This window comes from Aethalodelphis obliquidens, unplaced genomic scaffold (genome assembly GCF_003676395.1).
Source record: "Aethalodelphis obliquidens isolate GAN/ISIS:26980383/991018 unplaced genomic scaffold, ASM367639v1 scaffold7, whole genome shotgun sequence".
Taxonomy (NCBI): Eukaryota; Metazoa; Chordata; class Mammalia; order Artiodactyla; family Delphinidae; genus Aethalodelphis; species Aethalodelphis obliquidens.
The window spans coordinates 50,065,292-50,092,851 of NW_020837951.1; the positions used below are offsets into that span (position 1 = coordinate 50,065,292).

The window sequence follows — 27,560 nt, forward strand, 5'->3', positions numbered from 1 at the left end:
TGCTCATTATCAGCATCACATACAATGAACAGCAGAGAAGACCCCAAAACAAACCCCTGCCAGGACCAGATGGCACCTAAAGAAAGCCTTCACTTTTGTCTTAAATGGTCAATCTTCCTTAAAGGAATTATCTGAGCCTCATTCAGTGGATAAGGACTTGAATATTGCAGAAATTGAATACCTCAGGGACTTTTTTTTTTTTTTTCATATTTGGGGAGATCATTTATTTTCCAAACAATTTCATGGATTACAAATATGAACTCAAGTTGTGACTTTTTTTTTTTTATACCAGAGATTGGGTTGTGGCAATTGAATTCAGTAGGTTTCAAAAGGTTTGGCGTCAATCATTGGCATCAGGGTGTGTTTTCAACTCTGTAAAAATCTAATCATGTGCACCTATACCTTTCGTAAGGTTTGATAACTCTATCAATTGGAGGGAATGGGCGTGGTCTTTGGAGAATATATAAAACATCAAGCAAAGAGCCAAGCTCCTTCTTCTCCAGAGCCTAGAGCTGTTGCGTTTGGACTTGGCTGGGCTGTGGAGACTTTGGAAAGTTACTGCCACCAGGAGGTGAGCACCTAATCAGGGAATTGTTTTGACTGGAAAATCTCAAAGGATGGTTTGGGTTGCTGGTTACTTTCTTTTGTCCACAGAAACTCTTGGACTTGTCTTTGGCTAAATAATGGTGACAGGTATCGTGTGTCCATTTCCAGCTCTACATCCCGCTACTCAACTGCTCCTACCCTTAACTGCTTTTCAGCTCACCTATCTGCCATCCCCTGAACCTCCATGTTCATTCCTACCCCTGGGCCTTTGTACATGCTGTTCCTTCTACTTGAGATGCCCTTCTTGCCTCTCTTCCTAATAAACGCTGGCTTATAGTTTCAGGACTTAATTTAAATATTCTTTTCTCTGTGAAGCTCTCTTTGGGAAGATTGGTTTTATTTCTCTTTGTGTACCTACAGTAGCCTATGCAAAAACTCTATTAACAGCTGCTTTATTACATTATAAATCTTTTACATGTTACAATCCCTGACCCAAAACGGACCATGAAATTACCGAGGGAATTTAATTTTTTTTTAAAAAAAGCTTTCTATATTATTAATGCTTAGCATAGTGTTAGGTACATAATAGGTACTCAAATGTTGGTTGAAAGAATTAACTATTGTTCTGAAATTTTAGGACAGTTGATTTTTAATTAATTAATGTATCAGTACTATTCTATTCCTTTCAGGAAACTAAGTTTTAGTACTCTAGACACATTATCTGGGTAGAGAATTTCAGTGAGGTTCCAACATTACAGTGACTAATATTTGCAGAAAGAATTATAGGATTTTGCAAACATTACTACATTGACAGCATGACTCAATTCTGGGGTGGGATAACAGATTTAAGAAGGCTAAAAAAAATGATTTAAAAAAAGAAACTTGAAGACCAAGTATTGTTTTCTTGGGGGTAGGGGTGGGGAGGGGAAGTTTTCACATACAAAGAAAGTATACCTGTCGTTGAATGGCTGAGTAGAACAGAGCCCCCTGCCAACCTGTGCTGGGAAAGTCTGAACAAGGAATAATCTTTGTTTTATTAAGCCACTGAGAATCCAGAGTTAATTTATTGCTGCAGTAAAACTTAGCTAACATGAGTAATAAACTATTTTTTTAAATAAAATCACAACAGAAGGGGTATGTGAATGTGCGTGTATGTGCTTAGTGAAATATTTGGAAATTTATATTCCCAAGTTTAAATTGTGACTTTCTCTGGGTAATACATTTTCATTATTGTAATTCAATCTGTATTTTGTTCCTCTGACCTTTCTATAATAAACATGTATTACTTTCACAATCAGAAAATAAAAAAGAAAGTATGACTGTAGGAATTAAGGGCTTTAACTTAATCATAGCTGATAAAGGATCTGGAAGTTGTATTTTAAACTGTCAACTTTACTAATTAAATGGCTACCCTTTGAAAAGCTGGTAGTAGATGAAAAGTCCATTCATTCATTCAATTATTCATCAAATAATGATTGAGGGCCTACAATGTGCTAGCTTCTGGGAATATATATGAGAACCACACACAGCCCCTACTTTTCAGGAACTCAAAGTCAAGTGGGGGAGATAGAACAACAGCTTACTATAGCAGAGTATGGTAACTGCTGTGAAGGAAGCATCATCTGAGCTGAGATGTGAAGGAAGACCAGGGGAAGGATGGAGATCACTACAGGCAAAGGGACAAGAACATGTACAGACGTGGAGGCAGCCTGGAATGTTAGGGGTAACTGCAGGGCACTCAGAGCTGCTGGAGGCTTGAGGGTAGGGTAGAGCATGGAATGGGTGTGAGAAAAGTCACAGTTAGGGAAAGAGAGGCCACATCACACAGGGACTCAGAAGCGAAGTTAGGATTTTGTGTACTAGGAAATACACTGAAGTTTTTATTAAGAAAAAAAGTTTTTTTAAGCATGGAAGGGTTTTAAATAGGAAATTAGCAAGAGGAGATTTAAACTGATGCCTCTGGCTGGGGTTGGGGGAGATTGGATTGGAAGGGGATATGACTGGAGGTAAGAGAGGAACATGAGGGCCACAACTTTATGTGAAAAAAAAAAAAGCGCCCAAACCAAAACCATAAAAATCACAATGGCTGAACTAGGAGAGGTGCTGTGAAAGAAGGGGACGAACTCTTGATATTTCCAGGTGAGACTAGGTATTGGTAAGTGACTGCATATGGGTGGTTAGGCTTTGACAAAGCTTGATGCCTGCATGTCTGGTTTGGGTAACTGAGTAAATTGTGGTGACCTTCAGGGAGGCATGGACTCAGGATGTGAGGCAGGTTCTTGACCAACCTGGGGGAATCCAGAAATTAGTCCTAATATTTGTGGACAACTGATTTTTCAACAAGGAAAAATAATCCTTGTTGAAAATAACCCCAGATAATTCAACGGGGGAAAGAAGAGCCCATTCAAGAAATGGTGCTGGGGGCTTCCCTGGTGGTGCAGTGGTTGAGAGTCTGCCTGCCGATGCAGGGGACACGGGTTCGTGCCCCGGTCCGGAAAGATCCCACATGCCGCGGAGCGGCTGGGCCCGTGAGCCATGGCCGCTGAGCCTGCGAGTCCGGAGCCTGTGCTCCGCAACGGGAGAGGCCACAACAGTGAGAGGCCCGCGTACCGCTAAAAAAAAAAAAGAAAAAAAGAAATGGTGCTGGGACAACTGGATATCCACATGCAAAAGAATGAATTTGGACCCTACCTCACACCATATACTATAAATTAAATCAATATTTGTAAATCATACACCTGATAACAGAAACATGTGTTGAGAATATATAAAGAACTCTTACAACTCAACAATAAAAAGACAATCTAATTAAAAATGGGCAAAGTATTTGAATAGACAGTTCTCCAAGGAAGATATAAAGGGTCAATAAGCACATAAAAAGACGTTCAACATCATTAGTCATTAGAAAAACACAAATCAGAACCACGTTGAGATACTACTTTATACTCACTAGATGTCTAAAATGAAAAAGACACATAGTAACATACGTTGGGGAGGATGTGGAGAGATTGGATCCCTCATACATTGCTGGTGGGATTGCAAAATTGGGTAGCTTCTTTGGAAAGGAGGCTGGCAGTTCCTCAAAATGTTAAATAGAGTTACCATCTGACCTAGTGTTTCCACACCTGGGTATGTACCCAAGAGGAATGAAAACTTATGTCCACAGAAACCTTGTGCATGAATTTTCATAGCAGCATTATTTATAGTAGCCAGAAATGTAAGCAACCCAAATATCCATCAACTAGTGAGAGGATAAACAATATGTGTTAAATCCATACAATGGAATATTATTCAGCAAGAAAAAGAATAAAGTACTACAAGATGGCTAAACCTAAAGTACTACAAGATGGCTGAACCTTGAAAACATCATGTTAGGCGAAAAAAGCCAAACACAGAAGGCCACATACTGGATAATTCCATTTATGTGACATATTCGGAATAGACAAATCCATAGAGACAGAAAATAAATGAGTAGTTGCCAGGGGTTGGGAAGAGGAAGGAATGAAGAGTAACTGCTAATGGATATGGGGCTTCTTTTCAGGGTAATAAATATGTTCTAAAATTAGATAGTGGTAATGTTTGTACAACTTTGTGAATATACTAAGAATCACCAAATTGCACATTTTAGAAGGGTGAATTTCCTGATATGTGAATTATACCTGAATAAAGGTGCTATAAAAAGTAGACTAAGAAATCAAAATGGGAAAAAAATAGATTTGACTACTTGAGAAGTAAAAGACTTGTTACATCAAAAACATGATAAACTATACAAACTGGAAAGGTTCACAACTCACACCATACTTCATGCAATTGAGGATGCCACTGACTGCACCATTAATTTATATACTACTAAGAAGGCAAAAACTCCCAACATGGGGAATCTCATGGAGGAGCCTCACTAAACCTGGGATCCCATGGGTTACATCCTCCATAAACCTCCCAGGGACCACAAGGAAACTCATGATTTTCAACCACGGCAAAGGGTAAAGAGAGGCAGAAAATCTTCCTTCAAAATTTGAACCAAGTTGGTATTCACACAGGATTGCAGGCTGAATAAATACTATGTTATGGTCCATCTTAGGCAAAAAAGACCTTAAACAGAAAATTTAATTGGTAGTGGTCTCAATTTGAGACCAATTTCAAGATACCACTGAGATAGTCAAATGCGAAACAAAAGTTTTTCTTAGAATGAAATAAGGTTAAAAAAAGAGATTGATATCTTTGACGTGTAGAGTTCATATAAATCATTTGGAAAAACAATAAACACTAATGTAAATGAGCGAATATTACAAAGCTCAATTCTCAAACGAACTACAAATGGGTAATAAACATGAATAATGGTTGAACTTCACCAGTTCTTAAGAAATACAAAATAAAACAACCAGATAACATCTTTTACTTATCCAAGTAGCACAATTTAAAAAGAATAATTCTGGCTAAAGGCTAGAAGAATATAGACTCTCGTGGAAGTCTAGAGTGGCATAATCATTCTGTGCAGTTATCTGCATTTTAAACCCTTAGTACTTCTTCTTGGAATCTATCCTAAAGAAATAGTCATAAGCTTGGACACCATATTTATCTAAAATCATGTTCACAAAAATACTCGTTAGAAAAAGGAGAAATAATGTAAATGTCCAAATGATAGAATCTTAAATAGATTAGGGCATACCCATATAATTTTAATGTTGTAGTGTAATTTTAAATGGTTTCTTTGTACAATATACAGTGATACGGGAAACTATTCATATTATAATATGTGAAAAATAGAGGACATATACATAAAATTGTACACCACTATGCTACCATTTTTATATAAACATACAAAGCACAGTAATAAAGATGGTAGGAAGTATGTGAAAATATTAGTAGTGGAGGATCTGAATAGACATTTTTCCAGTGATGACACAGAGATGCCAACAGAAATGGCTGTTATCTGAAAGATGACAAATAATAACTGTTGGTGAAGATGTTGAGAAAAGGGAACGCTTAGGCACTGTTAGTGGGAAGGTAAATTGACCAGCCACTATGGAAAACGGTATGGAGATTCCTCAAAAAGCTGAAAATAGAACTACCATATGATCCAGCAATTCCACTGCTGGATACTTATCCAAAGGAAACAAAACATTAATTAGAAAAGATACACGCATGCCTATGTTCACTGTAGCATTATTTACAACAGCCAAGATATGTGAGCAACCTATGTGCTCACCCATCAATAGATGAATAGATAAAGAAGATCACACACACACACACTGGAATATTACTCAGCCATAAAAAAGAATGAAATCTTGCCATTTGTGACCTCATGGATGGACCTACAGGGTATTATGCTAAATGAAATAAGTCAGACAAAGAAAGATAAATACTGTATGATTTCACTTATATGTGAAATCTAAAAAACAAAACAAATGAACAAACATAAGAAAACAGAAACAGAATTATAGATACAGAGAACAAATAGGTAGCTGCTGGGCAGATGGTGGTGGGAGAAATAGGTGAGGGAGATTAAGAGGTACAAACTTCTAGTTGCAAAATAAATGAGTCATGAGTATGAAATGTACAGTGTAGGGAGTAGCCAATAATTATGTGATATCTTTGTATGGTGACACATCATAAGTAGACCTATCGTGGTGATCAGTTTGAAATGTATAAAAATATCAAATCACTCTGTTGCATAACAGGAACTAACACAGTGTTGTAGATCGATTATACTTCAAAACTAAACACACTCATAGAAAAAGAGATCAGACTTGTGGCTACCAGAGGCTGGGGGTGGGCGGTGGAGGGGGAATTGGATGAAGGTGGTCAAAAAGTACAAACTTCCAGTTACAAGATAAATAAGCACTAGGGATGTGATGTACAACATGGTGAATATAACGAACACTTCTGCATGTTATAAAGGATAGTTGTTGGGAGAGTAAATCCTAAGAGTTCTCATCACAAGGAAAAACTTTTTTCTATTTCTTTAATTTTGTATCTCTGTGAGATGATGGCTGTCATTAAACTTACTGTGCTCATCATTTCATGATGTATGTAAGTCAAACCATTAGGCTGCACACCTTAAACTTATACAGTGCTGTATGGCAATTATATCTCAATAAAACTGGAAGAAAAAATATTTATAGTGGATATTTCTGGGTTGTGAGATATCAAATAATCTTTATGGTTTTCTTTGTATTTTCCAATATTTTTACATCGAAACGGTTTTACTCTCACAAAAATTAACTCAACATGGATTAAAGACTTAAACATAAGACCTGAAACTGTAAAACTCCTGAAAGAAAACATAGGGAAAAGTTCCTCAACAATGATCTTAGCAATGACTTTTTGGATATTACACCAAAAGCACAAGCAACAAAAGCAAAATAAACCAGTGGGACTACATCAAACTAAAAAACATCTGCATAGCAAAAGAAACAATCAATAAAATAAAGAGGCAGCCTACAGAATGCGAGAAAATATTTGCAAACCATGTATCAGATAAGGGGTTAATATTCACAATACATAAAGAACTCATAAAACACAATAGTAACAAAAGCAAATAATCTGATTAAAAATTGGGCAAAGGACCTGAATAGACACTTTTCAAAGAAGACATACAGATGGCCAACAGATACATGAAAAGATGCTTAACATAACTAATCATTAGGGAAATGCAAATCAAAACCACAATGAGATATCACCTCATACCTGTCAGAATGGCTATTATCAAAAAGACAAAAAAATAACAAATGTTGGTGAGGATGTGAAGAAAAGGTAGTCCTAGTACACTCTTGGTGGAAATGTAAATTAGTGCAGCCACTATGGAAAACAGTATGGAGTTTCCTCAAAAAATTAAAAAGAGAACTACCCTATGACTAGCAATCCCACTTCTGGGTATGTATCTGAAGGAAATGAAGTCACTATCTTGAAGAGATATCTGCATTTCCATGTTCACTGAGGCATTATTCACAACAGCCAAGACATGGAAACAACCTAAGCGTCCACTGACAGATGAATGGATAGAAAAAAATAAGGAAATCCCACCACTTGTGACAATATAGATGGACCGTGACAGTATTATGCTAAGTGAAATAAACGAGAAAGAGAAAGACAAATACTGTATGATCTCACTTACATGTGCTAAAAAATTGAACTCATAGACATAGAGAGTAGAAGAATTGTTACTTGAGGCTGACGGGTGGGTGAAATGGGGAGACATTGGTCGAAGGGGACCAACTTCCAATTATAAGATGAATAAGTTCTTGAAATCTAATATACAGCATGGAGACTATAGTTAATAATTCTGTCTTACACACTGGAAAGTTACTAAGACGGTAGATCTTAAATGTTCTCACCACACAAACACACACACACACACACAATTTGTAATTATGTGAGATGATGAAAGTCTTAAGTAACCTAATTGTGATAATCATTTTGCAATATATATGTGCATCAAATCATCACACTGTACACCTTAAACTTACATAATGTTATATGTCAATTATATCTCAATAAAGCTGGGAAAAAAAGCCTTAAAAAAGAAATTGTTTTACTTTCATTAACAAAAAACTCCAATAAATATTATAAGAAAAAAATCTGTCTTATATAAATACAAAATATGAACATTCTACTCTTTCAGTTTTTTTTGTGTGCTAAATTGTTATGAAATTGGACCACAAAATACATAAATGATAAAATAACATAAGTAACAACAGGGTTACTTTTTCCTTTTCATATAGTTAAAAAATTTTCTACATAAATAATACACATCCATTATGGAAAAATTGATAAATATTGATGTAAAGAAAAAGAAAATGCCACACAATCTCATGGTTCGGAATAACCATTGTTAACTTTGGGTTTAGTTTGCTCTTCTTTTTTTATGTCCTTATGGTTTAAAGTTAGGGTATTGATTTGAGATCTTTCTTCTTTTTTAATGTAGGCATTTATAGCTATAAATTTCCCTCTGAGCACTGACTTTGCAGCATCCTCTAAGTTTTAGGAATGTGTATTTTCATTTCCATTCATCTCTAAGTTTTTCCTAATTTCACTGTGTTTTCTTCTTTTACCCATTGGTAGTTTGAGAGTGTGTTGTTTAATTTTCACATATTTGTGAATTTTCCAGTTTTCACTCTTTATTGATTCATTCCATTGTGATCGGAAAAGACACTTTGCGTGATTTCAATCTTTTAAAATCTATTGAAATGTGTTTTGAGGACTAACATATGGTCTATTCTGGAGAACACTCCATGAGAATAACTACTGTTAACATTTTTATATATCCCATTAGAATTTTGTTGTGCATTTAGGTATGCAGACCAATAACTATATATATGTGAATGAAGCTAGCTATAAGGACTAAATGTACCTTTAATACATCATTTTTTATTTGTTGCATATTATTCCATTATTTAACTGTATCATAACATATTTAACCAATATATTATAGGGTTGGATTTTAGGCACTTTATAATTTTTTCCAGCACAAAATTAGACTTTAATGATTACAGCATCAATAAATACCTGGCTAGGATACTTAACCGTAGTTACTAAGTGATTACCACTTTTGGGAGATAAATAGTCCCAACTCTTCCAATAAAAATCTTACAAAGTGAAGTCAGCCAGTAAGTGCTAAAGGTAAAAAAAAGAAATTCATAAAAATCTTACCTTGAATTTTCTTGAAAACTCTGGAATTCATAAACTTTAGAAATCTGTCTGCATAAAAGCTTGGTCTATGAACCGAAACAGTGTCCTGAAAAGACAAATCAGGTACCAGAGGTTTACCTCTCAGTTTGCTTCAAGCTAGAGGAAAGCTCTATGCAGTTGGCTCTCTGTTAGCCAATGTCCTTAACCAGAAGGTGGGGATGTTGGGAGCCACAAAAGAGTGATGCCCACATGCTGTGTGCCCAGGAGCTGGGTTGGGGCAGGAAGCACAAGGCTCAATCTGAGCAGAGGTTCCAGATACTCATGGTGAAACAGAGCATTAAGAGGGGCAGGGGTGAGATAGCAAAGACTCTGCTTCATAAACCCAAACAGCTGATCCTTGTTCCACTGTGTGCCATGAGGGGCTTTTAAATTCCATTTTTTAACATGGAAGCCAGTGCCTCAAGTGTCATCTGGAATAAAGACATATCACTTTCAGTCAGGAACAAAAACTGGGGACATAAAGGAGCAAAACAGCCCTAAAGTAAGAGTGAGATAGAGGGCAAAAAAAAAAGTTTGCTGGTTTCACTTCCCAATAATAAGGTATGTAGACACCGGGAAGACTCCTAGGAGACAAGGCTGACTGATGACCCCTGTTATGTTCAATTTATCTACTAATTAGATAGAGTTGAATTGAATTAAATTGTTAATTCTCTCATGCTTGGTAGGAGTCTTAAGGACTGAGGGGGCATTTTATTACAAGTCCAGGAAAGAAGATGGATGAAGGAGCTAATTCTATATGTTTATTCAGTAGTCATTTATTTACTATCCAAGATACACTTTCCTAAAAATAGTAAATTTGCTTATTTAGTGCTCCATTTTGATTTCAGGTTCATGGCGTCCAACAGGGAAACTTCTAAAAATTTACGTTTAGATACTATAAAGTGTCTGTGATGGGTTTAGAAGAAAAAACACACACTGGACCAGAATCCAGAGACCCGGTTCTGGTGTTAGCTCTAATTTTAAAAAGCTGTGTGGTTCTGGGTAAAGACACTATCTCAGTGCCTCAGTCTTTTCATCTGTGAAACTGGGTGTTACAATGAGGCATAAGGTAATTCTGTAATGATTGAGTTACGAAGGACACAGTATGGAGAAACCCTCTTTGCCAAGTTAAAATGGTCCCCTAGACTATCAGTGATGCTGCAGATGTGGTGGAAAATTTCCCACTGTTTTGACATGCACTCTCCCCAGTATTCAGTCAGCTCCTGTTGGAAGTGGACACAAATTCACAAGTACCATCATTTAAAAATATGTAGGATGCAAGATGATTAAGATTCTTGCTTTCCAAGAGAAGTTAGATTGTGATTCTCCTTGGTATGAAGAAGCAGTGTTTAAAGAAGAGGCACTTTTGTAAAAAGACAAAAATAAGTCTTAATTATTGCTTATAATTACACAAATATATAATCAGCACAGAGATGCTGATTATATATTTGTGTAATCAAAAAAAGACACCAAAAAACAGAAGATATATCTTATTTAGACAAAAGTAGGGGCTCCTTAGAAGCATCTGACCAATAGAGGACTAGGCCATTCAGAGCACAAATCTCATTTGGTAACAGGGAATTGAAATTGTGTCAATAAACAGAAGGAGAATGAAACAGAGGGTGTTTACTCTCTTTCCCTTCCATGTTCAAGGCATTAATGTAGTTGCTACTTTTCTCAGCTAGAAGGAAAAAAAATTAACCTACCATCTTGGCCTTTTCATAAAAAGAATCTTTGATTTGAATAACAAGCCTAAGTTTGATTCTCAGAAACAAACTTGTGAACCTGTTGTTTAAAAGTGCATTCTGTCGAAGGTCATTCCTTAGCCTGTGGACAAAATGCAGATCTTTCATGCTGAAAGGTTATTCCCAGTCTTCCACAGAACTGAAAAAGTGGGTGTTCTTTTCCAAAAAAGGAGAAGAATAGCATCTATAATTTATCTTTGCTTCAAAGGAAAGCATCTGCTAACATCTTAAAAAAATGTGTGAGCAAATCTTTGACCAATATATTCTCTGGAAGTGTCACTTTGAGTTATTAACTGAGGGAGGCTGAGGCCATAAATGTTCTGTCAACAGCAGGAAGTTCAAATTTAACATCTAGATAGGAAGTCTCGTGTGTGTGTGTGTGTGTGTGTGTGTGTGTGCGCGCGCGTGCGCGTGCATGTGCGTGTACAGAGAGAGAGAGAGACAGAGGCTGCTCTTAGATAACCGATGGTTTTCTTCAGTCATGCCACTTCTGGGTCCAAAAGACATCCTCATGTCAGTCAGCCTTTGTCATGTATAAATCCAACACAACCGAAAAAGTTTTCCCTTCCTATGTCCTTATTATGTTAGGCACCATGTTGAACACTAAGGGGCATTATTTAATTTAACCCTCACATCAGCCTATGAGGCAGGTACGAGGTACTATTACTAGGCTTCTGCTACAAATGGGAAACCAGGCTAAGAGATGACAAGCAAGCAATGTGTCTGGGACACATGGCTAGTAAAGTGGCTTGAACGCAGAGTTCAAGCCCAGGGCTGTTTACCATCAAAGTAGGGTTCAAATCCCTCTGAAGCTTGGTCTTGGGACAACTTGAGTTCAAGTGCCCTACTGGTCTTCCCAGTGTCTTTGAAAAGTCTCCTCCTTTTTCTCACCATCTCATAATTGGGCCCTGCAGATTGCACATAAAAACGAGACCTCATTTTGTTTTTCTGGCCTCTACCTAGTCACCGGCTGGATGGCCTCTATTTGAAGAGCTATTCACATTTATGTTGTCTTTGTTCTTAGATTTGAACCAATCTGCTAGCCTGAGACTCTGAGTTTATAAAGATCTTTGTTTCCTTTCCTCTTCAAGTGACATGGCTTCCTAGACATACTTTGAAGTCTCTGAGAAATCAGAAAAATATACAGTTTAATAAGGAGCATGATAAATCACTTACCCCATCATAAACAAGAGCTTTCCAGGAATGTTCCAACTTTTTCATTAACCTAAACATAAATGGACAGAAAAATAAAAATAAGAAGATAAAATCACTCCCATTTGGTGAATTTTCAGAACATTTCACTCATTTATTTTGAAATAATAAAAGACTACTTCCCCAAATTTCTTACCTATATGATTGCAGAATATCAATAATGCCCATAAATAAAAGTAGCTTTTCTCCCTTATGGCTTTTAGCTGGAATGCCTCCCATTCTGTGAATAGAGCAAAAGAGAAAAAATTTATATGAATAGGAAGTTAAAAATCATTTCTAATAAATAGACTGTAAATGAAAATGGGTAGTCTCTAAGAATCCTGGACTCTCTCTCCCTTCATCTTTTTTTTTTTTTTGCTTCAGCTAAAGTCTTCCTGGGAATCCAGAATGATGTACCTCCCCTGAAGGAGAATAACACCATAGCTGTCAATTCTGAAGAGCTGGATGGGAAGAATTCACTTAAAAAATCATTCCTACTTTAAAACCAAGAGCAAGAATTTTAAAGTATTTCAAAATACTGCTCATCAAAAACGCAAAACTTTTATATACTTACCATGAGATTTTTAAATAAAATATAGAACAGCACAAAGAAAAAATATATAAAGAATCCATTCCTAGGATGCAAAGATAAACACTATCAACATTTGGTACATCTTTCCTGTGTGTGTGTATATTTATTAATACACAAAAGCTATTATTTAATTTATCATGTTTTATAACCTGAATTTTTCACTTGCTAAATGATGAACATTTCTTCATATTCAGTGCTAATGTGCTTTTAATGGCTGTATAGTACTTCACTATACTGATACAGAATAATTTGTTTAATGAGTTATTGGACATTTAGATGGATTTATAGGAAGGATTAAAAAAATCTTTAATATGTATGAATTTCCTTCATAAAAGTGAAATGTGCCTGTTATTTAGTCATTGTTGGAGAAATGATTTCTTTCTTTCAGTCTCCTTGCTCAGCTAAGTACACACACGTGACACAACCAAAGAAAATTACTGAAATCGTTGACTGTAATTGTTTCTGTTAGTCAATGTGCACTTTTTATACATGCAAACTAATCCTGCAGTTACTATCACATCTTGTTGAAGCAAGAGATCACATCTGCCAGGGTATAGGACTAGGACAACAGAATCCTCTTATGCACATAAAAAGCTCTGAATTGCGGACATAACTTCTAGCATGTATTTGCTTAAATACATGTTTATTCAAATTCAAAGAATATTCACCTTGTTTGTGGTGGATGTTTTGAATATGTAGTAAATAGGGATGAAAACATTTTTAGCCATTGTTAAAAAACGGAGCCATTTGAAAAAAGAAACCATGTGGGTGAAAGAATGGTAATAACTCGAAAAACTGCCACTCATCTAGTTATCTGTGGATGAAAGGAAATAAGGCTGGCTTAATCCACTTTAGCACCAGGTAGGAATCTATTCCTAAAGAGCCACCATGAAGGGAACATGCTTGCATTTAATTTTCATTATCCAATGACGTTGGCTGCCACGATCAAGGAAATGTGTGGGCAGGCGCTGCACTTACGTGTCCGGGTTCTCTGTGATGATCCCGTCTCCTGATTTCCCTGGACCCTGGATGGATTCCATTGCTGTTGAGTAGAGGACCTTTTGCATCCCAGACCGCTTAGCATCAGGCACATTTTGTGAAATTTCCTCTTCTTTCTCTTTGAGGGAATGGTCCAAGATGTGGATTCCCAGCAAAAGGCTATAGTCCATGATCTTGAAGCTTTCCAGCACCTGAGTAAGGAAAAGAACAAGGAGGCCCGTCACTCAAATGGCTTGTAACTCTCATCTGCGCAGAATCAGAGAGATACGCAGACATGCAGCTCTTGCTTGCCTCCTAGAGGGTGGCTGAGAGAGGAAAAATCAAAATAAAAACATTTGAGGTTATGATTAGGTCATGTGCAGTAAGGATTATCACCATGGCTCCGAGATGATATTTTTATGTAAATATAGAATAAGCACATCTTTCCTCAGCACTCCACGAATGTTTCACCAACAGCATTTATTGAACACTTTCCATGTGCCAGGTGCTAAACGGTTCATTTGGATTCAATCCTCACAACTCTCTGAGCTAGGTGCTATTATTATCTCTGTATTACAGATGCAAAAAATGAGACACAGAGAGAGAGATAATTTGCTCAATATCACACAGCTCATAACTCACACTGCCGGGATTTGAACCCAGGCAGTCAACTCCAGCATCTTAGGTACTAGAGGAGAGACACCAACAACCAATGGTTTTTACAAGCCTGTATACCCTCCTCAGCACGAAGACTCAGCTGGAATGGGCTTTTGTCTGAAATCTGTTCTCATAAACTTTCATCTTCGTAGAGTTTAGTGGTCTCCTTTTCAAAGCTTGATTTTCAAAGTTATCATTCGGTTCCCTGCAGCGAGTCTTTTCTAAATGTATGGTCTCAACAAAGAACAGGACTCACTGTTTAATTATCCACTCAGCAAACAGTGGGAAAGAGAAGGAATTGAAAGTAGCTGGATGCAGCCAGACAAAGGAGATAGCAATGCTCTGACAGGAAAACAACAGAGACACGGTCGAGATGCGAGACAGGCCATCAACATGGCTTCCGAGTGTGGGTAAGTCTTTGACACTCAGGACCCTTCAAGTGAGGAAGAGTGTTCAGGAGGGGTTCAGGAAAATGGGGTGTGCTCCTCTATGATAAAGTTCTTATCCTAATAGTTTGTCTATGATTCTCTTCCTACAACAGGTTTTTTTTTTTCTTCTTTTCTTTTCTTTTTTTTTTTTAACACCTTGGCATTTTTCACACAAAGTTGCTCAGGAAATCAAAACAGCCCAGAAAGACCAGTTTGCACAGCAGAATAGCTATCTCTGAACCAACAAGATAATCTATCACTGTACCCTAGCTAGGAAATGCCTTTGAAGATCAGAGTCTATAGATAATTGTTTAACCAGGGATTGAATACGTACCCAGAATATCTTACACTTCTCATTCTCCCTCAGCCCAAGTGCTTTTGATCGGGTTATACTTCTGAAAACGGAAATCATAAAAAGCCAACAAGGGCTTCCCTGGTGGTGCAGTGGTTGAGAGTCCACCTGCCGATGCAGGGGACACGGGTTCGTGCCCCGGTCCGGGAAGATCCCACATGCTGCGGAGCGGCTGGGCCTGTGAGTCATGGCCGCTGAGCCTGCGCGTCTGGAGTCTGTGCTCCGCAACGGGAGAGGCCACAACAAGTGAGAGGCCCGCGTACCGCAAAAAAGAAAGAAAGAAAAAAAGCCAACAAAAATATCACTGTACTTCTAGCCTGCTTACTAGTGCCCTTTTGGTGTGTCCCGATTCCTTTAAAGGTTCTGGGCTTGTGGTACCCAGGAGCACAGCTTGGATGTTCAGCAGGAAAAGGTTGGCTGACACAGAAATTCTGGTCAATGGGCTATAAAATAATGGCTTCACGATCTGCCGGAGGGAACAGCCCTATGCTCAATGGGTGAAAGTCACAGCCTTGTGCCCTGCACAGCCCAAAGTGCCCATTGGTAAATGTCCCCCCCCCACACCCGCCAAAGCAGTGAACTGGTTTCAAAAGCAAATTCTAATCAGTCCCTGTGACAATATTGTAAATGTTCCTAACAGGCATCTAGAGTAGTGAAAACTGAAAGGCACTCGTGGACTCCATATTTGTTTCATTTTTCTCTGCAAAGCATCCATATAGTAGTCCTGCTTGTTAATAAGCTTTCTTTATACAATACTTTTTCTTATAATTTCTTATAATACTTTTTAAATGCATGATTCAACGTGAACTGTTTCATTTGTACTTAGAGTCTCCTTTCTTGCCCAAGGACAATCCAAAGAGAACATGTGCATTTTATAAGAACTATGAAGTCAGGCTGTTGTCCAACTTCAACTGGTAGACAAGGCAAGAAATGATTTCATTGCTTTAAGTGGTCAAATATTAGTCTGGGTTTATTTAAAAAACATACAAACCAAAACTTAGAGAACTAAGAAAAAGTTACAAATAAATTTTAAACAGAGATTAGTTTCCTCTATACTCTTTTTGTTTTTTTTTGCGGTACGCGGGCCTCTCACTGCTGTGGCCCCTCCCGTTGCGGAGCACAGGCTTTGGATGCGCAGGCTCAGCGGCCATGGCTCACGGGCCCAGCCGCTCTGCGGCATGTGGGATCTTCCCGGACCGGGGCATGAACCCGCGTCCCCTAGCATCGGCAGGCAGACTCTCAACCACTGCGCCACCAGGGAAGACCCTTTCCTCTGTACTTTTAAACTGGATTGCCAGCAACCCTGAAGGGGCTTCACTGTCCTCAGAGGGCCAGGCTTCTACTGAGTGAAAGCCTTAAAAAAAAAAAAAAAAAAAAAAAGGATAAATTTTATTCCTATTGTGTGGAAAGTTGACCATGATATTTGGATTTGGGGTTAGGGAAAGTCACCATCCATAAAAAACGTTAAGGAAGAAAATGATAAATATATAGACATATATATATATATATATATATATATATTTTTTTTTTTTTTTTTTTGCGGTTCGCAGGCCTCTCACTGCTGTGGCCTCTCCCATTGCGGAGCACAGGCTCCGGACGCGCAGGCTCAGCGGCCATGGCTCACGGGCCTAGCCGCTCCGCAGCATGTGGGATCTTCCCGGACCGGGGCACAAACCCGTGTCCCCTGCATCGGCAGGCGGACTCTCAACCACTGCGCCACCAGGGAAGCCCTAGACATATATTTTAAATCAAATTCCCAAACTTGTGTAATGAAAAATTCCGGGAACAGATTTTAGTCACGTGCACTGCAGATCTGCATCAATTACGAACAAAATAGTTCTGTTATTCATATCCTCTCAGATCTTTAATGAAAGGAATCGATACATCTGCCAAATCTTAACATGCGAGCTTTGAGAGGGTGCAACATCCTGCAACATAACAGACACCCGTCTAATCAGTCACTCAGGCGCACATTTCCTCCCAGAATGTCGGCCTGACCTCACTGTTGCTGGTGGATCCTGTACCTATGCATTTGCTACGCAAAACCCAGTTGCAAGTCAAATACAGGTGCTTTCCCATCTAGCTTGGGCAAGACCTTACTCCAGGAAAGATTCACAGATGTATGTAAAACTGAAAGCAAGCTGAAATACCACAATGCTTTTTATCGTCAGAGCCAGATTATTTTTTCTCTTATTTCTCAAGGGCTATTTTTAAGTCAGTAATAATATCGGAATGTGGTATAAAAGTCAATGTTAAAGCAGCTGCTACAAAATCCTGCCGATGTGATCAAAACTATCTTTTTCTGACAGAAACAGACTCACAGACTTAGAGAACAAGCTTAAGGTTACCAGGGCGGAAAGGTAGGGGGGAGGGATAGTTAGGGAGTTTGGGATTGACATGTACACACTGCTATATTTAAAAAGGATAACCAACACGGACCTACCGTGTAGCAGAGGGAACTCTGCTCAATATTATGTAACAACCTAAATAGGAAAAGAATTTGAAAAAGAATAGATACATGTATATGTATAACTGAATCACTTTGCTGTATACCTGAAACTTACACAACATTGTTAATCAACTATACTCCAATACAAAATAAAAAGTTTTAAAAAACCTATCTTTTTCTGAAATAAAGCATATCCTCTAGGCTCTCATGGCTGGCAACGCATCAGGTATGCTCTCATTCACATATGATTTCTGTAGACTTGGTCTACACCTAACGTGGCAGATGTCCTAACTTAGAATGACAGGCACTGCTATCCTCTTTTCACAGCCAAAGGTCATAAAGAGTGGCCAGTTTTTTCCTTTTCCATCTCTGGGCCATAGCCCTTAGCCCTCTGCTAGAAGGAACCAGAATGGCTGCATGGTAGTAAAGACTTTGTGCTCTGGGGCCAGGTGGCCTCATTGGACTCGTGCCTCCCCCATTGGTTTGTCCTTGAGCAGAGCATGTAACCTTTCTGGGCCTGGCATCCTCATCTGTAAAACAGAAATAACAGGGACACCTGCCTCACAGAGTTAGTATGAAGATTAGTTCAACCACATAAAGTCTTAGGACAGTCACGGCATACAGAAAGCACCCAATAAATACTACTTTTTCTTGTCGCCCTTGTTCTCTTCCACCTGTAGAATCCATCACTGCTGACCACCCCCCACTGGAACCTCCACTCATCCTCAGCTACTGGGGCCCAGCTTCTCTTGGTTCTTTGCCTTCCTATTCGTTTTTCCCACTTTTTTCTTCTAGGCCCTAAAAATAGTCACCAGAGTCTCTCTTCAACTCTTCTCTTTTTCTTCTCTTTGGTAGTGATGTTCATTTACTCTTTTCGCTTGGAAAAAACAAGTTGAGTGTCTAGTCTGTGCCAGGCACCCTGGAAGCTGCCAGATCTTCAGGAGTAAGTAAAACAGACAATGACACCATCCTCAAAATTACACAAGCTTGAACCACAGATTGGAATAAGGCCTGGAAGGAAAAATCAGGGTGCTGTGGAGATACCCCACAAAAGGGGGACCTACTTTTGACTGAAGGGTATCAATAGTGTAGGTGAGGGTTGACGGTACTTGAATGGGGTGGCAGCAGGGGAGCTCAAGGGAGACGTGGATAGATTTAAGAATCTTTTAGGGGTAGATTCCAACTATTATTGCTCTACAGACAATTCCTAAAATGTTACCTTTAGTCCAAACTCACTCCTAACCTCCAGTCCTGTACATTTCCCATAGCCTTCTGGACGTTTCTAAACTTCTGTACACTTTCCCCCCAAGGCAGTTCTTTCTCACTTTTTCTCTCTTACCTGAAATCATTCTAATGTGGATTTCAGACTCCCTGACTCCTTTTCCTTTCATGAAGTTGCCCAGTCCAGCAGCTTCTATAATCAAAATGATTCTCCTTGCTAAAGCTTTGATTTCAACTTCCCTTTTTTCCCTTTCTGATTCATTCCTGACACCTTTACTTGACCAGGTGACATCACACCTCTCCTCAAAGCCTGTAGTCTCTCACCATTGTTCAAGTGACACTGAAGGTCCTTGCTACCGTGGCCCCAGCCAACATCTCTCTGTTATTTCATACCTGTCTAGAGATACCTCCCAGGCTAGTAAATGGAAATCCCTTAATTACCCCAAAATGTGCCCTGAAGAGGTAAGATGAACAGCTCATGCTGTTCATGTTTCTTCTAGAAGGTCCTTATTCAAATCACACTGGTTTTTCAAAGTCTATCTCAATTCTTAGCCCCATGAAAACTCTACTCAGGATCTGCACGAAATATTAGGAAAACACCTCCTCTCTGAAAACCCAAGCACATTATCAGTGCCCCTCTACGGAATAAAATTTGACCCTCGGTTTATCTATACTTTTCCTATGATGCACATAAGGCTACTCTGCTCACCAAAGACTTGCTTTACTTTGTGCTCCCTGCTGTACACTCAGATCACAGCAGAAATGTGCATTTGTTATACTGCTTTCCCTGTGAAAACATATTCAGCAGCAAAAAATGTACAGCAATACATCTTATATCTCAAATATGAGAACTTAGATTCTCCGCTTCACAATCACAGTGCTTGTGAAAAATCTTCAGCACTGAAAGCATTTACTGTGATTCTGTGGTCAGAAAAAAAGAGAGCTAATAGCCTACAGTATTTTCAAACGTTCCCACACCAGAGGTATTTATACGCACTGTGTCAGGGACAAAAATCAAGCTGTTATTTAGAGACTCTGAATTCACTGTTCAGTAGGCACGCAACTAAATGGCAGATAAAAGGCAAGCTTGTTGGTTGTAAACTAGTCTGAGCTTGGAAGCTGGTAAGATCATCACATTTCTTTTTAGGAAGGCTTTGCAGAAGGAGCATGTCACAGGCTGGGTCAACTTCAAAGACCCTTTAACTACCCGAGAGCGCTTGGTGCTGAGTTTAAGGTGGAGGCTCTGTTCTGAAACACATCTTAGGGTTTCCTTAGCATTCCTGTCCTCCATTTCTCTGCTTTTCCAATCTGTAAGGAATGTGAAGTTAAGTTGGCATAAGACTGAGAAAGGAAAATCATCAGATAAGTCCAAAAGACTGTTGAAGAACAGCACCAGAAGATATTAAGAGTGGCAAAAATAATTCAAGTCATCTGTAAGCGATGCTTTATGCAAAGTGGAGAAAGAAGGGTGGTGATTCTAGGAGGAAAAAGATGCTCTTTAATCAGATCTTAGGCAAGGTTTCTAATGACTTCCTATGTCACGGGGGCTCTTATGAAAATTAATCCGTTCATTAAATATTTTACTGAGCACCTGTTATGTGCTCAGCACTCTCTTGTTTAGAAATCCTTTGAGCATTCTAGCTAATATGTGATAAAACAAGAACATTGCCATTTTACAACCCCTAATGAATTAACGGATCTAGTCAGTGGTCAGCAATGCCGCTAACATCACAGGAAGAAAGGCATTCTGACACTATGTGCCTCCAGATGCGAGGAGAGAGCACTAAAAATAAAGTCAAACCTACATCTGACCAAACCTTTAGATCCAACAACCAATCTACAGGCAAAAAAAAAAAGGGGAGAGAGGCACATATTAAAAGAAATTATAGGGATGTAATCAACAAAAGCTGGACAATGGAATAAACAAACCAATTTCTTCAACAAATATCCACAATGAAAAAATAAGTGACCAGGGTGAGGGGTGGGGGGTGGATCCTATTTAAATCCTGATCTAAACTATAAAACAAGGTTTTATTTCTGACACAACTAGAAATTTGGACACTGACGAGTAAGAATTGTTAATTTTGTAAAGGTATGATAAAGAGGTTCTAGTTACTTTTACAAAAAGGAGTCCTTAGTTTTTAGGGGCTCTTACTAAAATATATTTGAGCAAAATGATGTGATGTTTGGAATGTGCTTCAAATTCTATGGGGGTTTGGAAGTGGGCTGAAACAAGATTGGCTACAAGTTGAAAACTGTTGAAGCTGGGTACAGAGTACATGGGTGTTCATTATAATATTCTGTCCACTTTTGCATAGGTTTGAATTTTTCAAAACGTAAAGTTTAATACACTGCTTTGAAATGCTTAGATGAAATACATTCATATGCCTGTTTAGAGTTAACTTACCACTACCTCTGCTAATGACAGGCAAGAGATGGCACAGATAAAAATAAAAAATTATTTGGGATCTTAACTAAAATAATTAAAGCAGAAAAGTTGTTATGTTCTACACTCATCTCACCTGATCATTCTTTGATGAAAGATCTAAAGACCAACCAAATTAACAAGATGTGGAGCTGACAGGAAGATGTATCAAGGGCCCTGAGTAATTTTCCAACTGGCCTTGTCTAGTCCTTGAATGAAGAGTAAATGACTGGGCTTCCCTGGTGGCGCAGTGGATAAGAATCTGCCTGCCAATGCAGGGGACACAGGTTCGATCCCTGGTCCAGGAAGATCCCACATGCCGCAGAGCAACTAAGCCCATGCGTCACAACTACTGAGCCTGAACTCTAGATCCCACAAGCCACAACTACTGAAGCCCACGCACCTAGAGCCCGTGCTCCACAACAAGAGAAGCCACCGCAATGAGAAGCCCACGCACCACAACGAAGACCCAGTGCGGCCAAAAATTAAAAAATTAAAAAAAAAAAGAGTAAATGACTGGCAAAAACATTTGTGTTAATTCGATGATACAACACAATTCAAAACAGTATCCTGAAGATTTTATACAAATAGACATTCCTGGACCCATTGGTTTACGGTAAAATGAATCCAAGGGTCTGCCATTTACCCGCAAAGTAGGCTCCTTGGAGTACAGCTCCAGAATTACTCACATGTACAAGCCCAGTTAAAGCTAAATGTTGTTTTATAATTTAACTTAATTTCCTCAACACAGCTCAGAGTGTTCTTTGCTAATATAATAAAGAGAAAAAACAGGCTGTGACGAGCCATACAATTTTGACTGGTAAAGCAGACTGAAATAAATATTCAGTCCTTAGCCTAGTGATGGCAATAGTGTGTTTTTCACTGTGTCTAATGTGGTGATTTAGAATTCTGAGCTGTGCTTGATTACCTTGTACAGAGGCTTTTTTTGCTCACTTAAAAAGCTTAAAGTAATAGAAGTATACCTTAGAGGCACTAGAAATAGTCATTTATTATTTTAAAACCTCTATCTATCTATGAAAAGATATATGAATGAATAATATATATATTCATCATCTTCTATATTAGATGGGTTATGGATCTTTTTCTTTAAAGACACTTTGTTTCTACACATAAATATATCTTAATAAATTATTTGTAAACAGATTTAAAAGTAACACATTAAAATTGTCAAGGACTTCCCATTTTATCTTTTGGTTTGCTTTGCCATGAGTAATTTGCTTCACTGTGGCTTAACTGGTGGGACAGTTGAGAGTCTGGGGCTGTCCAGCTGTCCAGTGAGACTCAGAGGCCACACGTGGCACAAGTTTCCACATCCACTTCAATGTATGAGGTGCAATTCCTGAATCTTCCTCACTGTCTACTACAGTCCACCTGCTGTGGTGAACTGCCTCTCTGGGTAAAGAGGAAAAAAGTCCTCTTCCCTCCCCTCTGCACTTTAATAAACAAAGACAGCAAAGAAGAATGGGGTAATCTGTCCACAATAAATAAGACCTCAGTGGTCTGGCCTTATGGTTTAAACACTAGGCTTCTTTGAGGCGAGGGCCATATCCTATTCATTTTTATCCCTCCCACAGACTTAGCACAGAGCCTTTTGCAGAGCAAGAATTTAAACTATTTGTTGAATGACATGTAATTAATTTGGTAGGAAGGGAAGGTACAATTTGTCAACCAAGATTCCTGTGGTGGTTTGAAGCCAGAAAAATTAAGCCAAACCATGCTCTGAGATCATAAAAGGTTCCACAGGGCAGGAACAGTCTTAAGTCTGGGAAAGTCATCATTTGTACGGAAAAACTTACGATTTATGAAGAACAAGTACCTACCCGTGCGGTAAGTTTTAAGAAGTGACAGAAAACCCAGGTTGTGGGAGCCGTCACTAGAAATGAATTCTTTGGGGTCTTGAGGTATTTTGATTTATTTAAGAAACAATTATATGTGTACATGGTCAAAATTAAAGAAAGCATAGGATAGTAGCTCAGTGCCACATCCCACACAGCATGAGGATGATGTTTTGAGGTGGAAATAGAATATAGTAAGTGGAGAGCCCTGTAGCAATGTTCTAGTCTCTGTATGTCAAGATGTGATCAATACCCTACATTTTCAATGGTGTGTATCTAAAAAGATGGAGTGATAAAAGAGGGTCAGTCTACACCAGTCCTCAGAGGGAGTTCAACTTTGAATAAGAAGACTATTAAAATTGAAACGTGACTATTTAAACCCGAAAAGACTGAAATATTATTAATTGGTAAGTTCAAGACTGGATTTTAGTGAGCAAAAGAGTAGTCATGGAAAATGAAGAGACTCAATTTTCCCTACACCTCTGAGTGGAGAGAATAAATTTGCAACCCGGAATCACTGCTTTCTCTGTTCCTTGAGAATACAGTTGTCGACATATTTTCTGAAATTGCTAATAATCTAGAAAAAGTTGTACAGCTCTTTCATAAAGAGGAATATCAGAGTCTGGCGGAGCTCTATCTCCAGAGAATGTCCATTATCATCCGAAGCCAGATGACCAGGTTCTTGTGAAAACACAGTAAACAATGAGTTGGCATCTAGAATGGTTTGTTTTTGGAACAGCTGAAGTTGACTGAACACGGGCAAAGTTTACAAACGAGGTCTTCATGTGGAGGAATGAAGAGAGGAAGTCAACAATATCGGACTCTAGCCAGGCTCACTCTCAGGCTGGATGAGGATATTTTAAATAAACATTAGGTTTTAACTTCCCTGCCTCCCTAATAGCTACGGACAACTAATATATCCAGTGGACTATGTATCCCTTTTAAAATAGTTTTTTCAAGTATACATATAGAGAAGTGCACAGATATATCCTTTTGTTTATAAAAAGTTGAAATTTAGGGCTTCCCTGGTGGCGCAGTGGTTAAGAATCTGCCTGCCAACGCAGGGGACGCAGGTTCAAGCCCTGGTCCGGGAAGATCCCACATGCTGTGGAGCAAATAAACCCGTGCGCCACAACTACTGAGCCTGAGCTCTAGAGCCCATGAGCCACAACTACTGAGCCCGCACTCTAGAGCCTGCAAGCCACAACTACTGAAGCCCGTGAGCCACAACTACTGAAGCCCGTACACCTAGAGCCTGTGCTCCATAACAAGAGAAGCCACCGCGGTGAGAAGCCCATGCACCACAACGAAGAGAAGCCTCAGCTCGCTGCAACTAGAGAAAGCCCGCACACAGCAACGAAGACCCAAAGCAGCCAAAAATAAAAATAAATTTTAAAAAGTTGAAATTTAATATATAAATTCACTAATAACAGATTGTCCTTGGCCATTTCACTCCTTTGAGGGGAGGTAGAAATTCTCCTGTGGAGATTCTCTACCTCACAGTATAGAAGTGCAGAATTTCAAGGAACAGAAGTGAGGAGAGTAGTTATCCTTGCTGGATTGAAATAACTCAATTAAGGTATGTCTTTGAAGGAAGAACAATGGTGATATCAAAGGAACAGTCACTTGCAGGAGAGAGGACGCATATAAAAGTGCTGATAGGGCCAGGGACGAAGAGCTGTGTACATGAGCCAAAGCCTCTCAGAAGCCAGATGTGCTGAGCTTTTTGGAAAGAACTAGAACCAGTGCGTGGCCCAAGAAGTACCTTGCCTTTCACAAGGCAGTCATGTAGGCCCTCTTCCTCCATAACGTGGGTACTCAGTAAATGGGCACTGTTGAATGAATAAAATAAAGCCCTATAAAAATCAAACAGATTTTTCCCCCTTTAAAAGTGTCTCCACAGGGCATATTTCTGATCCATTTCCTAAACTTTGTAACATTTTCCCAGACCCTGGAAACTCTCAAATACTTCTTAAGTCTCTGGAACTCAGTCTCTTACTAGATTCCAGAATCTCCTAAGCTATGGAGGTTCAACTCCGTTTTGTAAGTTGCTGGGGTCCGCCACCCCTCCGTCTCCCATGGGCTTGGTTATTTACAACCCTGCTCTAATTCACAGGGTCATCCGTGTGACAGACTTACACTGGCACCCACAACCGGATCCACTCCGGCCAACCTCACAGCCTTTCCAGACACATCTTCAAAGCCAGGGTTGCTACTGTCATGTCCCCCGCGGCCACTTCCCCTTCCTGCTCTACCTCTTTGCTCTGGTTTCCCAGGATTCCCGCAGGGGAGGAGGATATGGCCACAGGGACATTTCCTTCCCGTTGCTCCCTGCCCTCAGATACTCTGTGAGTCCTCCTATTTGGGGCCTACAGTGACCTAACCTCTAGACCCAGGGTCATCTACAAAATCAAAGACAGGTAGGTTCTATTCACACAAAAGCAGGAAACCCTCACATACTATTTTTATTTCATAAAGCCCAAAGACTTTAGCTTCCTTTGACTGGAATTATTGTATATTTATATTTATATGTGACAAATTACTTAAAATGAAAGTTAGCTAGACACATCACCACCTCCACACCTTAGGAAATATGTGAGTTCTCTAATCTTTAGGTATTATTTCTTATGAGAGGAAAAGATAAAGGAGTTTTAAAGGAGTCGAGGAAGATATTTCCAGTCTCCCATTTCCATTCTTTTCGGTAGAAATTTTTATATTGTTCCATTTGGCTTGAAGTGAGCATTAAAAAAACAACTACTGGCTCGATAATCCTTCAATTTCTGGAGTTAATGAGAATTCTCAAAAGCTGCTCACACAGGATTCAACAGCCCACATTGCGTCCCCAGTCTCCCTCTCCACCGGATTGGAAAAACAATCGACTCCACTGTAACCATCACATTTCTCAGAAAGAAGTTTTGCTTTTAAGTTAACAGGATTTCATGTGCACACATGTTGGTAACAGTTGGCAAGTGTCAATGGGCTTGATTATGCTTTTCATTAAACTTTCAAAACTAAATGTTTGGATTACTAATTTTACTTTTTGTTCCCTCAGTCACTTGGCACGATTTTCCTCTCTCCCTCCTTCCTTGAAGTAGGTTGTGAGACTTCATTAACTCTTTGCCTTGTCCAAACCAAGTTCTCTACTTTGATGGAGCCCTTTCTTAACCCCTATAGCACCTTCTCACCAGCTCTGTGTCAGAGCTAGAAAACCAGTGATCGGGCACTTCCAGCCCACCCTCTCTGCGCCCATCCAAATTATTACTTAACACTTTCATAACACTTTCCTCCATTACACCTACAAGCCCCTTAAGGAGAGTGCACAGATGAAAGAACCTGGGTTTTGCAACCAAAGAGACCTGGGTGGAAATCCTGGCTCCAGCACTATAAGCTCTGCAGACCCGGGGAAGCTGAACCTCTCCTGGGTCCCCACTTCATCTGTCAAAATGGAATCATGGCACTCACTGCAGGGCTGTTGTGAGGATTAGTGAGACAATCTATCTGAAATGTCAAGCACTGCCTGGCTCAGAGCAAATGTTAATGGAAACAACCTATGGATGAACTGAGCCTTGGAAATGAGTCCTTACCATCCACAAAATCATGTATTGGGTACTATATTGTGCATACGTATTTCATGACTATATACCATGTATGATGTGTTTTAAATGCTAAGTTACTTTGGTAACTACAGGTTATATCTAAGATAGAATGCTCCCTCTACCCAAAACTGGAATAGCTGTTTTGAAATATTGAGAATTACTTGTCTGGCTCAAATTGAGCTATGTCTTACTCAGTAGAAAGTCAGGCATGAACAACAACATAGAAGAGTATTTGGATTTTGGCAGCTACCCTGAAATTCTCTGGTACTGACCATCTTGTCCCTTCTGTTACTGCGGTGGGAGCTCCTTCCCATCACCCACCTGCATGAGAGATGCAGAGCAGCAAGTGCCAAAGCTGGACAAACATCAGCCCCGTTCCAGGACTGATGAACAGCTGTGTCGTTCAGAGAGTCTTAAATGGGGACACCAGTCACCACCTAAATAAATACCTGAGTGGACTGGGCGGTCAACACAGTTGCAATTGACTAATTTACTGGTCATTAACAGATGCTGGCCAGGTGAGCAATACAAATGTACTTCAAACCATTATCCTCCAATTCACAACACTGGTATGATGATTAACTCTGGTACTATTTCATATCAAACCATGGGTACACTATTAACAAAGCTTGCTCTTATTATGTTTATTGATTAGGTAAGATTTATAATTTCAAAAATGTTGTTGTTGGGACTTCCCTGGTGGTCCAGTGGTTGTGAATCCACCTTCCAATGCAGGAGATGTGGGTTCGATCCCTGGTCGGAGAACTAAGATCCCACATGCCACAGGGCAACTAAACCCATGCGCCACAACCAGAGAGAAGCCCGCGCGCCGCAACAAAAGATCCTTCGTGCCG

General features: G+C 39.2%; 1 protein-coding gene across 5 annotated transcripts in view; it reads right to left on the minus strand.

The window, feature by feature from the left end:
* The window catches only part of PIP5K1B (phosphatidylinositol-4-phosphate 5-kinase type 1 beta), a 321,872-nt gene that overhangs the window by 93,143 nt on the left and 201,169 nt on the right, over nucleotides 1-27,560 (minus strand). For all 5 annotated transcript variants that reach the window (XM_027105737.1, XM_027105735.1, XM_027105733.1 and 2 more), the window contains 4 exons: nucleotides 13,723-13,934; nucleotides 12,310-12,393; nucleotides 12,138-12,186; nucleotides 9,199-9,283 (listed from right to left, as the gene is read on the minus strand). In XM_027105737.1, coding sequence (XP_026961538.1) covers nucleotides 9,199-9,283; nucleotides 12,138-12,186; nucleotides 12,310-12,393; nucleotides 13,723-13,934 — 430 coding nt within the window. The remainder of the gene's footprint in view (nucleotides 1-9,198; nucleotides 9,284-12,137; nucleotides 12,187-12,309; nucleotides 12,394-13,722; nucleotides 13,935-27,560) is intronic.